Source organism: Rhinolophus sinicus, linkage group LG16 (genome assembly GCF_036562045.2).
Source record: "Rhinolophus sinicus isolate RSC01 linkage group LG16, ASM3656204v1, whole genome shotgun sequence".
NCBI classification, from domain to species: domain Eukaryota; kingdom Metazoa; phylum Chordata; class Mammalia; order Chiroptera; family Rhinolophidae; genus Rhinolophus; species Rhinolophus sinicus.
In genome coordinates this window covers 31,798,282-31,813,483 of record NC_133765.1, presented here as the reverse complement: position 1 = coordinate 31,813,483, position 15,202 = coordinate 31,798,282, and the positions used below count along the sequence as shown (strand labels likewise).

Here is a 15,202-nt window from a genome sequence, read left to right as displayed (position 1 = left end):
TACCATGATCCTCTAACGTGATTGCCAGGGCCCACAAATGTGCCTTAATTTCCCAGTTGTCTAAGAAAAACCTAGACCCCCTGACTGGAATCCTGCACGTCTGTCTTGTACAAAACACACAAGGATGAGCCATCTCAAAGTTTCCTGTTCCTGTTTCTTTAAAGAGAACAAGAACTTAAAGCCACCTGCAAACACATGAAAGCATAATTCTGGAGTTTTCTAATTATTTCCTCAGCCTTTTACAGTTACCTAATAATTCTTACCTGATTCTAGGCAATGTCTTCTGAAACTTGATGGCTTCCAAAATCAATGTTGGTTTTCTAAGGACAGATCTCTCTCTCTTTTTTTTTCTTAAGGTTTTATTGGGGAAGGGGAACAGGACTCCACTGGGGAACAGTGTGTACTTCCAGGACTTTTCTTTTTTACAAGTCAAGTTGTTGTCTTTTCAGTCTTAGTTATGGAGGGCGCAACTCAGCTCCAGACAAATTTGCCATTACTAGTTGCAGGGGGTGCAGCCCACCATTCTTTGCAGGAGTCGAACCAGCAACCTTGTGGTTTGAGAGCCCACTGGCCCATGTGGGAATCAAACCGGCAGCCTTCGGAGTTAGGAGCACAGAGCTCCAACCGCCTGAGCCACCGGGCCGGCCCCAGGACAGATCTCTTTTGTACTTATGTTGGCTCTATTTATATATACCCGGGGTGCCAAAACAATGTATACACATGACTTGTATTCATCTTTTGTTATTGGTATGTATTGAGTATTACAATTTTAATACAGTTTTTTCCTTTCTTAAAATGTATATACATGGTGTTGGCACCCTCTGTATTTAGTCAAAAATATACATTTCATTAGCAAGTACAATTGCCATAAAGGCATTTGGGAGCAAACAGAATCTTTTATATACATACGATCCAACTGGTGGGCAAAGTGAATGTTCCATAGACAGGTGGTCACTCCATGGTTACATTTTGCCTTGATCATAAGTCACCATGTTATACAGGAGTGAGGAGGGCCAATGGCTGAGCTGGTTAAGAAAAATAGCTACTTGGCATCTGTATGCTACTCCGTCCAACAGGAACAGAACACACAGTCTTCTCAACCTCACATGAGACATTCACCAAGACTGACCACATTGTGGGCCATAAAACACACCTTAACGCATTCCAAAGGACACATGTCATCAAAGTGTGCTCTCTACCACAATAGAACTGAATAAGAACTCAATAATATAAAGAAAGCTCTCGGGGGCCTGCCCGGTGGCTCAGGCGGTTAGAGCTCCGTGCTCCTAATGCCGAAGAGGGCTGCTTCGATTCCCACATGGGCCAGTGGGCTCTCAACCACAAGGTTGCCAGTTCGATTCCTCAACTCCCGCAAGGGATGGTGGGCTGCACCTCTCGCAACTAACAGCGGCAACTGGACCTGGACCTGGAGCTGAGCTGCGCCCTCCACAAACTAAGAAAAAGTCCTTTCCCAATAATAATTTTTAAAAAAATCTTTAAAAAAAAGAGAAAGTTTTCTGGGAAATTCCCAAATATTAGGAGATTAAATAACACACTTCTAACTAACACATGGGTCGAGGAATTTAAAAATATTTTGCACTAACTGACAATGGAAAAACAACCAGTTAAAATTGCAGGATGCAGCAGGATACAATGAAAGCAGTACTTAGAGAGAAACTTTTGGCATGGAATGCACATATTAGAAAAGAAGACAGATCTAAACCGAGGCGCATGGAGAAGTGGAGCAAAGGGGTTTTTAGAGCAGTGAAACCATCTGTATGATTCTGTGATGGTGGATACATGACATTATGCTTTGGGCAAACACACAGAATGAACCACACAGAGTGAAGCTAATGGACACCATGGACTTTAGTTAATAGTGTATCAATATCAATCCATCATGTGTCACATACGCCAACGTTAATTGGGGAAATTATGGTGGAAGGAGAAGAGACACATGGGAACTCTGTACTTGCTGTTCAATTTTTCTGTCAACCTCAAACTGCTATAAGAAATAAAGTCTATGATTCAAAAGGAAAAAAATATAGTGTGGAGCCATTGAAAAAAAAAAAAGAAAAGAGAACCATGAATGTTTGTGTGTAGGTATGTGTGTTAACCTAGAAAAACATCTGAAAAGGTCTATACCACAATGTTCATAGCAGTAGTCTTTGAGGTTTAGGGTTACGGATGGGTCTCTATGCTTCTTGATTTTTCTGACTTTTTTTTTTTTTTTTTTTTTTGTCTTTTTGCGATATGCGTGTACTGCGGGAAAGATCGCAGGAGACTATAAAACAATTTTGTCAGCACCAACACCAACCAAAAAAATACAAGTAGAAGGAAACCCAAAATCAGTTTTGAATTATGATTTCTATTGGGGGCGGTACTAATGGGACTTACAAAGCAACATATACAGAGGACAGTCTGAAGAAAGGCCTGATGTTAAAGACAGAGAGTAAGTTTCGGAAAGTAGAACAGGCTGGGAGAGCAGAGAGTAGATGCTGCTCCGAGATTTCAGGAGCGCTTGATTTGCTAAGAAGCAAAGAGCTGAGGACATAGCTCCTCCCTTCCCAGGAAACGAAACCAACTCCACTCAGGCAGCAGGAGAGAGAGAGGCTGACGGTTTCCTGGAGCCAGCTGTGCAGCCGGCTGCTGGCTCTCTCCTATCTCTGCCCCAGTGTCACCATGGAGCTCTGCAATACCCCGGCCAGGAACTTGGACAAATTCATCCACGACCACCTGCTACCAGACAAGCGTTTCCGCTCGCAGGTCAAACAAGCCATCGACTCTATCTGCAGTTTCCTGAAGAAGAAGTGTTTTCAACATGCCTCCCACTCCGTCCGGGTGTCCAAAGTCGTGAAGGTGAGCCCGCCTACCAGGCTGGGGAGCGGGTGACTGAATGGGCAAGGGTTCACACAGAGAACAAGAGAGCAAACGGTTGAGACCTTTGGGACTGGTGGCTTCTGATTTATCCATACCAAAATTATGACCACAGCTCGTGAAAATAGACTCCGGGGTGGGATTCTACGCCTGCAATTTTTTAACAAATGCCCAGGCGAAGTTCATGAACCACCGTCCCAGGCCACATCCATTTCAGAGATAGGGAAACTAAGGTCCAGCTCTGATCAACAATGTGCTCATTAATGGCCAGGCTGGGGACTTAACGTTTCTACAGTGTCACGAGCTGATTAAGAGTATTAGTTTTGACAGAAGGGTGGTTACCAGAGGGGAGTGGGGGTTGGGGGTAGGATGAAAAAGATAAAGGGAGTCAGATACAAGGTGATACAAGGAGGTCACCTTTGGGTGGTGAGCACACAGTAGAGTATACAGATGTATACTCTATTATAAAGTTGTGCACCTGAAATTTATGTAATGTTATTAACCCATGTAACCCCCCATACATTTAATAATTTTTTTTAAAGAGTCTGAGTTTTGAAAGCAGATAGCAGCTACTGGTTGTGAAACCTTGAGCAAGCGACTTAACCTCTCTTCACCGCAGTTTCCTTATTCATAATTCCCAACACCTTATAGAGCTATGCTGATTAAGTAAACCACCCAGCCTGGGCCAATCTATAGCACATAATAAGATAGTAAAGGCCAGGGAGTGAAGAACACAGACTCTAGAACAAGGCAGCCAGCGTTTGAATTGCACCCCTGCCCCCTACAAGCGATGCGGTTGGGCTGATGTATAATCTCTCTGAGCATCTGTTTAGCCATCAGTGCGGATGAACGGTCATAGCACCTAAATTACAGAGCCTTTGGGAGCTTTATAGGAGTTAAGACTGTGAATGCGCTCAGAACCGCTGGGGGGCTCAAGGATGTTAGTGATCGCTCCCATCGCTTTATTTAGGGAGGCTCGTCTCAATAAACGTGAGTTCTCATTCTCCTGGTCTATTTTAGGGCGGCTCCTCAGGCAAAGGCACGACCCTCAGAGGCCGCTCTGATGCTGACCTCGTCGTCTTCCTCAGCCCCCTCAGAAGTTTTCAGGAGCAGTTTGATCGCAGAGGAGAGTTCATCCAGGAAATCAGGAAACAGCTGGAAGCCTGTCAAAGAGAGGAAACATTTGCCGTAGAGTTTGAGGTCCAGAATCATAGATGGACGAACCCCCGTGCACTCGGCTTTGTGCTCAAGTCCCCTACGATCCGCGATGGGGTGGAATTTGATGTACTGCCCGCCTTTGATGTCCTGGGTAAGCACCCCCAGACACGTGGGGTTTCAGCCTCTGTCCTATGTCAGTGCTTCTTTTCTCTCTCTTTTCATATCTCTGAGAAGGAATCTCCCACTGCTCGAGTCCTCCACAAACAGGGCATCCCTTCCAAGTGGGGAGGAGATCTTAGAATCTCTCCTGGAGCAGGAGTCTGAGCAGCCACAGGAGTGACATTAAACAACAAACTGGCACAATTTGGGAGCAAGACATTTCTGAGGAAGCTTGCCAGGCTTACTAACCAGGTCGACTTGTGGCAAAGTGTTTTATCTTTCTCAAAATGAGGCAGCCTAGATCTGGCATGAAGTCAATAGGTTAATTTCATCTTTTACTCAAAGCATGAGAAAAACCTCATCAAACTTACACCGAGGGTTGGGATCCATGGGTAGTATGGACGGGAAGCACAACCTTTTAGAGGCTCACCTCCCACATTAGCGAAACTGGTCAAACCACCCTAGCCGCATCACATTATTATTTTAAGTATTAAACGATCATCTACCTTCAACTCTTACACAAGGCCTGGCACATAGTAGGTGTTCAAAACTGTGAGGGCCCCAGCTGTGCACCAAGGCACCCCAGTGAACTAACTGTCAGGGGTGAGTTGGGATAGTTTAGATTTTAAATTGCTGAAGGAAACAGCGACATCTGTCTGATACCATGCAAACTGCTATTATTAAGTTGTACGGACTGAGCTACTTAATTAACAGAACTGTTAGGGATTTCTTTTGGCCTAGGGGACCCGTGAGAAAAACATTAAAACTCTGGAGGAACCGAGAAATGAAAAAGTTTGGGAATATCTCCTGGTCGCCATGTCCTGTGTTGGGTGCGAGGGAACAATGGATCCCAAAATAATAAGAGGGAGAGAAGTGGAGAAAGGGCACAACAGGCAGAGGGAACAGCACAGGCAGGGCCCTAGAGGTTGGAAAAGATCGCTGTGTAGTGGGGGAACTACCGGATGCTGAGGGTGAATGGAGGGGAGAGGGCAAGGGGCAAATGACTGAGAAATGAGCCAGGACCGCTGCAGAAGCCTGTAAGCTGGGGGCTGCATTTCTCCTGAACACAATGCAGAGCCTTGGAAGGGCGACAAGCGAGCAAGTAACATACTCAGATGTGTGTTTTAGGATGGCCCTGACTGTAGTGTGGGAAATAGATGAGGACAGAAACACCCAACAACGGCCATAACAACAGATTATCCATTGAGCACCTACGGTGTGCTGGGCCCTAGTCTATGGCTGTGAATGAGCCAGACAAGGAACCTCTCTCCCGGAGCATGACAATACACATATAAACAACATGAATACAGTGATACTTGCTGTGACAAAAATTAAACAAGGTGATGAGGGTTAGAGGTTTTTTTCAGACAGGGTGATGAGGGGGTGACATCCGAGCCTAGGCCCATGGGATGAGAAGGAGTCAACCATGGGAAGATCCGGGCGTTCCAGGAAAAGGAAGCAGCAAGTGCAAAGGCCCTGCGACAGGAATGAGCTTGGCAAATTTGAGGAAGACAGAAAAGGGCAGGGGAGTAAGTGCAAGTGGAACAAGTTGGGAGGTGAGAAGGGAGAGGTGGCAGGAGACAGATGACACCAAACCTCAGAGGCCACCATGGGGACTTCGATTTTATCCTAGAAGTCAGGGGAAACAAGAAGTGACATGATCAGATTTTAAAGGGCCTCTCTGGGTGCTAGGTTGAGAATGGGCTGTACAGGAACCAGCAAGAAGACTCCGCCATAGTCCAGGTGAGAGATGACGGTGGCGTGGACAGCGTGATGGCAGTGGAGATGGGAGAAGGAGGGACTGGGGTGGTCCTCGGGCCCCCTGGCTCTAAGCCTGCTACCCTTCCCACTGCCCCCAGTGAGCCTGTCTCCCCAGAGCAACTAAAAGAACCTCAGAGAACAGCTGACACCTTAGAATGATGGATTCCTCCCTAACAGGTCAGGTGACGGACGACTACATACCTGACCCCCAAATCTACATCGATCTCATCCAAGAGTGCGAACGTCTGAAGAAAGAGGGGGAGTTCTCCACCTGCTTCACGGAGCTGCAACGAGCCTTCCTGAGGCAGCGTCCAACCAAACTCAAGAGCCTCATCCGCCTAGTCAAGCACTGGTACCAAACGGTATGGCTGTCGGTCCAGACCGCAGGCCAGAGCAGAGGAGGGGGGGAGGGGAGGAGGAGGAGGCAGCAGGAGAGAAGAAAAGAAAAGGGAGGGGAGACGACAAGGTGGAGGGAGATGAGGGAGAAGGAGGGATAGAGGAAGGAGGAGGAGAGTGTACAGGAACAAGGAGGGAGAAGTAGAGAGGAAGAAAAAGGAGAGAGGTAGAAGGGGGGAGGGGAGGAAGGAAGGGGGAGGGGCAGGTGCCCGTGGGCCCGGGGTATCTGAGTCCCCTGGTCTTCCCTGTCTCAGGAAATGGCAACTCCATCCTTCCAGGTACTCTGGCCAGAACCATGGGTCTTTCTTGATTGTTTCACACACACACACACACACACACACACACACACACACACACACACCTTCTGTTCACTTCTTTGCTGCCTTATCTCTGTGCTTCCTGTTTTCTCATTTGCAAAGAGCAACATGGCATAGCAACAGAAAAGCACGTAACACAGTGCCTAGCATAGAGTTGGTCCTAATAAGTGTGACTTCGCTGAGCCACCACAAAAGCCCACATCAGAAAAGCAAATGTGTATCACGTGCTTAGCCTGTGCCAGGCTCATTACTTTTAATCTTTCATGGATGAGATATGCGTTTCTGTTTACTTTTCAATGTCCTATATTTTCTTTAATCTTCATGGTGATTCTGTGAGCCGGATAAGGGTAAATATTGCTATTAAACCCATTTTACAGGAAGAGAAACTAAGAGTCAGATGGCTCTTGCAGCTAGTAAATAACAGAATGAAAAGTTGGCTTTGGGTCTTCTGACTCAAGCGTTTGCCTGATATATAAGAAGCATTCTGTCTATTTTTGGAGGGATGAATGAGTGAAAGAAAGTAATTAGGATAACCTTCCTACTTTAAAAGCAAGATAATCATATATCTGCTAGACATCTCAGTTTGCTGTTCTAGGAACTTTGATCGTGGAACCTGAGCATTTTTGAACTTTCAAAAGTAGTTCTTGACAAGCATAACACTGCCCCCAAGGACATATTGAAAATTCATGAGAACGTTTTTGGTAACCATGGTGATGGGGACAAAAATGCTACTGATAATTAGTGGAAAGAAGCCAGAAATACTAGTTGGTTTACAATGAGCAAGACAGTCCTGCAAAGTATTGTTTCCTCCTTCCCTCCTTCCTTCCTTCCTCCTTTCTCTCTCTCTCTCTCTCTCTCTCTCTCTCTCTCTCTCCTTCCTTCTCTAAAATCATACAGGAACCTTACAATACTTAACTCCACTAACCACCATCACCATTACCTCCAACTTACATGCTTCTTTTGTTGTGTATTTCAAGTCTCTATATTTTCAAGTACCTGAAAGCATATGTTCATTTAATCCACCCACATATTTACCACTTTCTTCACCATCAGTTCTTTCCTACATCTCTAACCTTCCATCTGGGATCAATTTCCTTCTCTCTGAAGTTTGTCCTTTAAGATTTCTTTGGTGACAGTCTTCTGATGGTAAACTCTCTCAGTGATTGTCTATCTGAAAATATTTTAATATTGCCTTCATTGTTGATGGGTATTTTCACTAGATCGGTGGTCATTTCAGTACATTGGATATACCATTTCATCTTCCAGGGTCACTAGTGAGAAACCAGTTGTCTGTCCCGGTCATTGTATTTGAAATCGTTTGTGAAATCATTTGAGCTTTTGGATGATATATCTTCCTCCAGAGGGAATTTTGTTCACTTCTATAAGGAACTTAGGAATACTACAAGTGCTTCCTCTCAGTTAGTTTTCATAATATCCTTATGAGATAGGTGCTGTTATGACCACTCACTTGGCAGATGAGAAAAATGAGGCTCCAAGAGTTGTCTGCCCAGAATCAGACAATGGTGGAGCCAGGATTCGAACCCACATCAGTCAGAATCCAGAGTCCAAGCCCTTGATCAGGGGTCGGTGAATTTTTTTCCATAAATGGCTAGGTAGTATATATTTTAGACTTTGGGGGTCACACGGTCTCTGTCCAACTATTCAACTCTGTCTTTGTAGCATGAAAGCAGCCGTAGACTACTTGTATACATAAATGAATGGCCGTTATTTTGCTTCAAGAAAACTGTTTACAAAACTAAGCGGTCGGCTGGATGAGGCCCATGGGAAATGTGCTTTACACAAAGCTGGATAAACTCCTTTTTCTGGTTGTTTTTCCTCTTCTCAGTTTAAGGAGAAATGTGGGGAGTCCCTGCCACCACAATACGCCCTGGAGCTCCTGACAGTCTATGCTTGGGAGCGTGGAGGCGAGAAACCAGAATTCACCATGGCTCAGGGATTTAAGACCGTCTTGGAATTAGTCCGGGGCTACCAGCAGCTTTGGATCTACTGGCCAAAGTATTACAACTTTAAAAATCCTGTTATTTGTCACTACCTGATGAAGCAGCTTGAGAAACCCAGGTACTCTATCCCCACAGGGCTTAGCCCCCTCCCACCACATAGATGGACCCCTGGATACATCTCTGGTGCCTTGGAAATGAGGAAGTCGGAGGGCTCCATGTTTATTGACCATCTGCTGTTGTCAATCCCTGTGCTAAGCGCTGGCCTGCTGCCCTCTGATTTAAACAGCACCCTCCAACCCTGTGAGGCAGGCACCAGGCTAACCACCTTATAGAGGAGTAAGCAAACGTTCTGAGAAGTAAAGAGCTTGTCCAAACCTTAACAGAAAATGAGTGGAATAAGCGGAAATTTGATCTAAAATAACAGCTACAGCCATGATAATAATTGCTCCCAAGGATTAAAGGCTTGCTTTAAGAGGAACACATTCTAATATAATAGTAAAAATGATCATTATAACTGACCCCTTATTATGTTCCAAGTACTGTGCTGAGCATTTCACGTGCCTTGTCTCAATCTTCATACTACATCCTTTGAGGCTGGCATGTTCAGCTCTCCCCATTTCACAGATGAGGAAACTGAGGCTTAGAAAGGTCACGTGACCTACCCAAGAGCACACCACGAATAAAAGGCGGAGGTGAGATTGAAACTCAGGTCTGTCTGGGTGGTGAACATACAATGTGATACATAGATGATGTATTACAGAATTGTACACCTGAAACCTACATAACTTTGCTAACAATTGTCACCCCAATAAACCTTAATTTTAAAAAAAAAAAAGAAAAGAAAAGAAACTCAGGTCTGTAAGGTCCAAGTGCAAGGCTTCTTTTCCTGGGCTAACTGCCCACCACTGAGCCGGGCACCCAGGGCCACGCCCAAGGGAGCAGCCCCTGCTGTGCCCCTCCTCCTGCCCTGAGTCCCATCCTGCCCCAGGCTCGTGTTTTGCTCTTCCAGGAGCATCTAGACTCTCTAGACACAGTCCAGCGTCTCACCTGTCCCTCTCTCAATGTTGCTCTTCAGGCCTGTGATTCTGGACCCAGCTGACCCTACAGGAAATGTCGGTGGTGGAGACAGCCGTCGCTGGAAGCGGCTGGCACAGGAGGCTGAAACCTGGCTGAGTTACCCATGCTTTAAGAATCATGATGGGTCTCCAGTGGACTCCTGGGACATACAGGTGAGACCCTCGGCTTCCTCCTCCCTGTGCTCCTTCCCCCAGCCCTCCACACAGCTTGAGGCATGTAGCTGGAAACCATTGTTTCCAAAGAAATCGCCTCTTGCCAGAAATCACTCACATTCATATAGTTTCAGGCTGTGCTTCGTAGTTGACAGTCATTTTGACCCATGCAGAGGGTTCCTAGAATTTTTACATCTCTTCTTCCAAGTTCAGTCTTTAATTAATGCTGCCTTGGCTTTAGGTCCCTTTTCTCACAGCTCCAGTTGGCTCATCCCCCTAAGAAGAAGAAGAATAACTACAAACACCGCTTATTGAATGTTTGCTTTGGGTTCAGGTCTGTCCTAAGCCCTTTTACACACATTATTTTATTAAATCCTCACAACACCCTATGAGATAGGCTTTCTACTCCCATCTTATGGATGAGAAAAGGAGACTCAGAGAGGTGAAGCCACCTATTCAAGGGCATTCAGCAGGGAGTGGTAGAGCTGGGATTCAAAGTCGGTGGACGCCAGCGCTAGCACTCATTCCGCTGGCTAAACAGCCCACCTTGCACCCCCTGCCCTCCCCACATGATGTGACAAACAAACGGGAGACTCAGAGCAGCTGAGTGACGGTGATTATGTCACACAGCTAAGTAGGGGCAGAAATTCCTGAACTGGGATCTTTCCACTCTCAGGGTAGGGGTCGTTCTCACGCTGGGGGATTGATGATGTCATAGGTGGGTTCCCTGGGAAGCAGACTGTGAGGGGAGTGGGGCGTGCAGGATATTTCGGGACAGAACCCCTGGAAGCAGCACCTGTGGAACTGAGGGGAAGGAAGCAGGCGCCAGCATGGGGCGAAGTCCAGCTGGGATGACAGCATCAGCCAACCCCCCTTCACCCCCGCCCTCTCCCCCGGGGAGCCCCAGGGCTCCAGTGGCCTTCAGCGTAGACCTATAGCAGCCTGAAGCGGTCAGGCCTTTATACCCGGCGTGGGTCAGTCCCTGAATGAAAGCGGGCAACTCAGGAAGGGGCATGGCCGCGAGCGAGGGGCTCTCTGCCGCGGACCGATGAAGTCGGCGGGCTGACAGCCTCTGCGGCAGCTGGGGCTTGCTCGTCCTGCCTTGAGGAGCATCCAAGTGGCATGTCGCGGTGTCCACCATAAATGCTCACTGAGACCCGTGACCAAGGTGGCGCGACCAGCTCTCCGTTGTGATCATGTGCTTTCCTTTTTCAGTTCTAAGAAAGCTGCGAAGAGAACGGGATGACCTGTGCTCGCAAGACGCAGCAGCTCCGTGACTAGGGGACAGCGCCCTGGATCCTTCCACAGCCACAACTAACGCCAGGCAGAGTCCCCTCCCCAGGCAGAAGAGAGCTGAACCAATAGCTCACGGAGAATTCTCTTTCCATATGCAAACCAGGCCAATCCAGAGCCGACTGACTCCTTTATCAGCTTTCCTAGGACTCAACCTACTCACCCCAGGGCCAGGTCCCAGACAACTGGGGGACAGTCCCTACACGCTAGAGCCCACTGTAATTATCCTAACTAGCCAATCCTAAGCCTACTTACCCTGCTTTGCCTTGCCTCTGCCACAAAAACTATGATAAAACTTCCTGCCCATGTTTGTCCCTCGCTTTCTCTGCCTCATGAACCGCCCTGGAGCTTCCTTATGGGGCCCTGTGTGATGGGCTGAGCTTCTGCTTCTAGGGACCTGTGAGTACAAACTTCTTCCTACATGAAAATATTTGGTTATTTAACATTAGAAAAATGAAGAAATAATTCTTAAAAAAAATCACTCCCCCAGTCACTTCCTCTCACCTGTTAAAATTTGGGGCCTGTCTCTTCAGCCTTTTCTCTGACTCTACCTGTCTCCCTGTGTATGCAATTTTTATAAAAATGGGATTCTGCTCCCTATCCAGTTTCGTTATCTGCTTTGCCACATTTATCATAGATTGTCACTCCATGCTAAGAGGAGAATTTTGGCACCACGTATGATGGCTGCATTTCATTTTACCATGTGGATAATCCACAGTGTTGTCTTCTGAGAGTTTCATGGTTGTAAACAATTTGCAGTCATCACTCGATTAATTGAATTAGTAATTAGTTGCTTAATTGAAAAGCCACATAGATCATATGGTAGTACTCTTTAATTTTTTGAGGAACCTCCATACTGTTTTCCATAGTGGCTGCACCATTTTGAATTCGCACCAACAGTGTACAAGGGTTTCCTTTTCTCTACATCCTCACCTACCTGTGTGTGTATAATAGCCATTCTAACAGGTGTGAGGTTATAGCTCATGGTTTTGACTTGCCTTTCCCTGATGATTAGGGCTGTTGAGCATCTTTCCATATACCCATTGGCCATTTGTGTATCTTCTTTGGAGAAATGTCTATTTAAGTGCTTGGCCCATTTTTAATAGGGTTATTAGTTGGCCTTTTGTTGTTTTGTTTTGTTTTTTTGTTTTTTGGGGTTTTTGTTTTGCTGTTGAGTTGTATTAAGTTGTAGGAACTCAAAAAATAATTGAGTTCTATTAGTAATTTCTAAACTAATAAATTATTTATGTCTATTATTTTAGAAATAAACCCCTTATCTGGTTTATGGTTTGCAAACACGTCCTCCCTTTCCATAGGTTGCCTTTTTACTCTATTGACTGTTTCATTTTCTGTGCAGAAGCTTTTTAGTTTGAGGCAGTCTCGCTTGTCTGGGTTTGCTTTTGTTGCCTGTGCTCTGCATATTCACCAAGAACACACAATGGAATCAGGATAGCTCTTCAACAAATGGTGTTGGGAAAATTGGATATCCACAAGCAAACGAATGAAACTGGACCCTCATTTTATACCACACATAAAAATCAATTCAAAATGGATTAAAGAGTTAAATGTAAGACCTGAACCTGTTAAACTCCTAGAAGAAAACATAGGAGGAAATCTTCATGACATTGGATTTGGCAGTGAGTTCATAGAGATGACACCAAAACACAAGCAACAAAAGGCATTTATTTTTATACAGTGTGAGGTAGGGGTCCAATTCTAGTTCTACGTGGATGCCCAGTTATCCAAATAGCATTTGTTGAAAAAACCATACTCCCAGTCACTGCTCTGTGAGGCCCTCTGATATATAACTAGAGCTCACATATGTGAGTCTGTTTCTGGACTCTTCTGTTTCATTGGTCTATTTTTGTATTCTTGAGTTAATACTACCTTGTCTTAAAAGAATTCTTAATATCTTGTAGAAAACTCTTGTCTTTTTCTCAAAATTCATGGCTTCTCTTGTCCTTTCCTATTTCTCTGTGAATTTTACACTTAATTTGTAAAGTTTCACGCAAACTATGAGGAGGCATTTGATTGGAATTACATAAATTAGTTGAGGAAGAATGACAGCCATATAACTTTGAGAATCCCAATCCATGAACTTGGAGTGTCTCTCCATTAATTTAAGTCTTCTTTTATGACTCTGTAATTAAGTTTTATGATTTCTCCCTAAACAGGCCTTTCATGTCTTTTGTCCTATCATTCCTAGATATTTGTTTCTATGTTATGGTACTTAGTATGGTTTCTTTAATTTCATTTTGAAGTGGTTGGTTCCTAGAAGACCTAAATGTTTTCAGTGGGTGTATTTGATTATAGCATTATGAATGATCTTGATACTTTTCTGAATTTTCCAATTTTACTAATTTTTTGCAGTAAGCTTGTATTACTTGTATGACCACAAGAAACAATAAAGCAATTTCTCTTGCAAAAAAAAAAAGTGATTTTTTTTTTTTTGATGAGTACTTCTCTCAGCTAAGCTCTGATAGTTTAGAGCCCGGGAGGCCAAACAAAGCCAGGAGGCCCAGGTTATAGAAAGCTCTGGGATGCTGGTATTTGGAGCTGCTGCTTTAAGAAAAAATTCATGAGATTTGGAAACAGAGGAGCAAGTGTGTAAGAGATGATGGAAATTGTCATATGAAAATTGAAGCACTGGAGACATAAGTTTCTGAGTTCCCAGAAATAAGGCCACTTTCTGAGCAACTTCCTGCTGAGGAAACGAAACTGGAAGAGGTGATGTTGAGTCACCGGAGATGAAGGTGGGGTTCACTGAGGAGATTAGGACACAGCTGAAAGGCTTTTAAAGAAAGAACATGTGTGTTGTGAGGTTTGAAGTCCAGAGTTCACGGGGCAACCTCAGGAAGCTTAGCTTCATGTGAGGTTCCCCCGCTCAGCCCTGGGTTAGCGTTCCCAGATACCCCGTCCTCACACAACCCCCCTCGCTGCACACCTCTTACCTTTGTCTGGGAGATGCCCGGGCCCCTGGCGCTCCTCAGACCCCTTCCTGCCCTGCACAGGTGTCCTGTGCTCTGGGTTGTAATTACCCTTCATCCAATCCCATCTCTTTCAGGGGCTTCATAGTCTCCAGTTCACCAAAGCACCTCTACTTAGGATCCGGCAGCATTATGACATGTTCTCATCGCTTTCCTGTTATTCTTAGAGGTCTAGGGTGGGAGTTGAAGGCAGGTACATATGAGCAGTCTACCATCTTGATCCAATCGTGACCCTTCTGCTTTCTACTTTCTAAAAATGCCTCAAATGTTCTGGTTCTTGGATGGCATTCTCTCTCAATGTCCAACCTGTTGAGTGGCATGATACTTTTAATATATCTCTGCTGTCATTTCAGTAGGATCTTCAGTGTGTGTTCAGTCCCCCATCTCACAGGGAAGATTTCTAAGTGACCTGTGCATCCGGATGATGACCGTGATTAATGCATGAGCATGAAAATCATGGCTGTGTAGAGGCACCTGGCTCCACAACATCTAACCTACAACAGTCTTCCTCTTATACTTAAATGCCCCCAGTGACGTGGCACTCACTACTCAAATTATAAACTGTGTACACACTGGCAGTCCACCATCTCTCCCTCTGACCTCTGAAATTCACCCTCTGACCCCATCTATCTCCTTTTGGTGAAGGCAGACTTCAGGAAGCTCTTGTTAAGGTTCTTTGTTATCTGAGATTTCCTCAAGGCAGAGTAAATGCGGAATTCTTCAGTGATGGGGCAGAGGACTAATGAGTTTCTGAGTGAGATAAGGAGGGGATGGTCTGTGGCATGGGCCAGTCCTGAGAAAGAGTTCAAGCATGTGGATTCTGGTGACCTGGGTGGAGAACGGGAAGCAGCTGAAAAGAGACAGGGCAGGCCATGAAGATAGCAATGGGCTACCGGGGAGATGCGGTCTCCACTCCGCAACTTACCTGAGGCCTAGTTTTGGGCCAGTCCCCAAAGGCTTGAACTCTTGTAAGCTTTATAATGTTTTAATACCTGATATTGTGTGAGAGGTACCATTCTCAACTGATTTTCCTTTCTCATTTCTCCACTTAAAAAAAATAAAAT

General features: G+C 45.4%; 1 protein-coding gene across 2 annotated transcripts; it reads left to right on the top strand.

Moving 5' to 3' along the window:
• Positions 1–2,462: 2,462 nt before the first annotated feature.
• On the top strand, positions 2,463–13,585 carry OAS1 (2'-5'-oligoadenylate synthetase 1). 2 transcript variants are annotated; one of them, XM_019734133.2, is made up of 6 exons: positions 2,463–2,859; positions 3,898–4,186; positions 6,133–6,317; positions 8,515–8,747; positions 9,705–9,858; positions 11,074–13,585. In XM_019734133.2, the coding sequence occupies exons 1-6, from the start codon at positions 2,683–2,685 to the stop codon at positions 11,077–11,079; spliced, it is 1,044 nt and encodes a 347-aa protein (XP_019589692.2). In that variant the 5' UTR covers positions 2,463–2,682; the 3' UTR covers positions 11,080–13,585. The 2 variants fall into 2 exon arrangements, with proteins under 2 accessions (XP_019589692.2, XP_074178048.1); XM_074321947.1 differs by lacking the exon at positions 11,074–13,585 and adding an exon at positions 10,283–11,044 and having other exon boundaries at positions 2,572–2,859.
• The last annotated feature ends 1,617 nt before the right edge of the window (positions 13,586–15,202 follow it).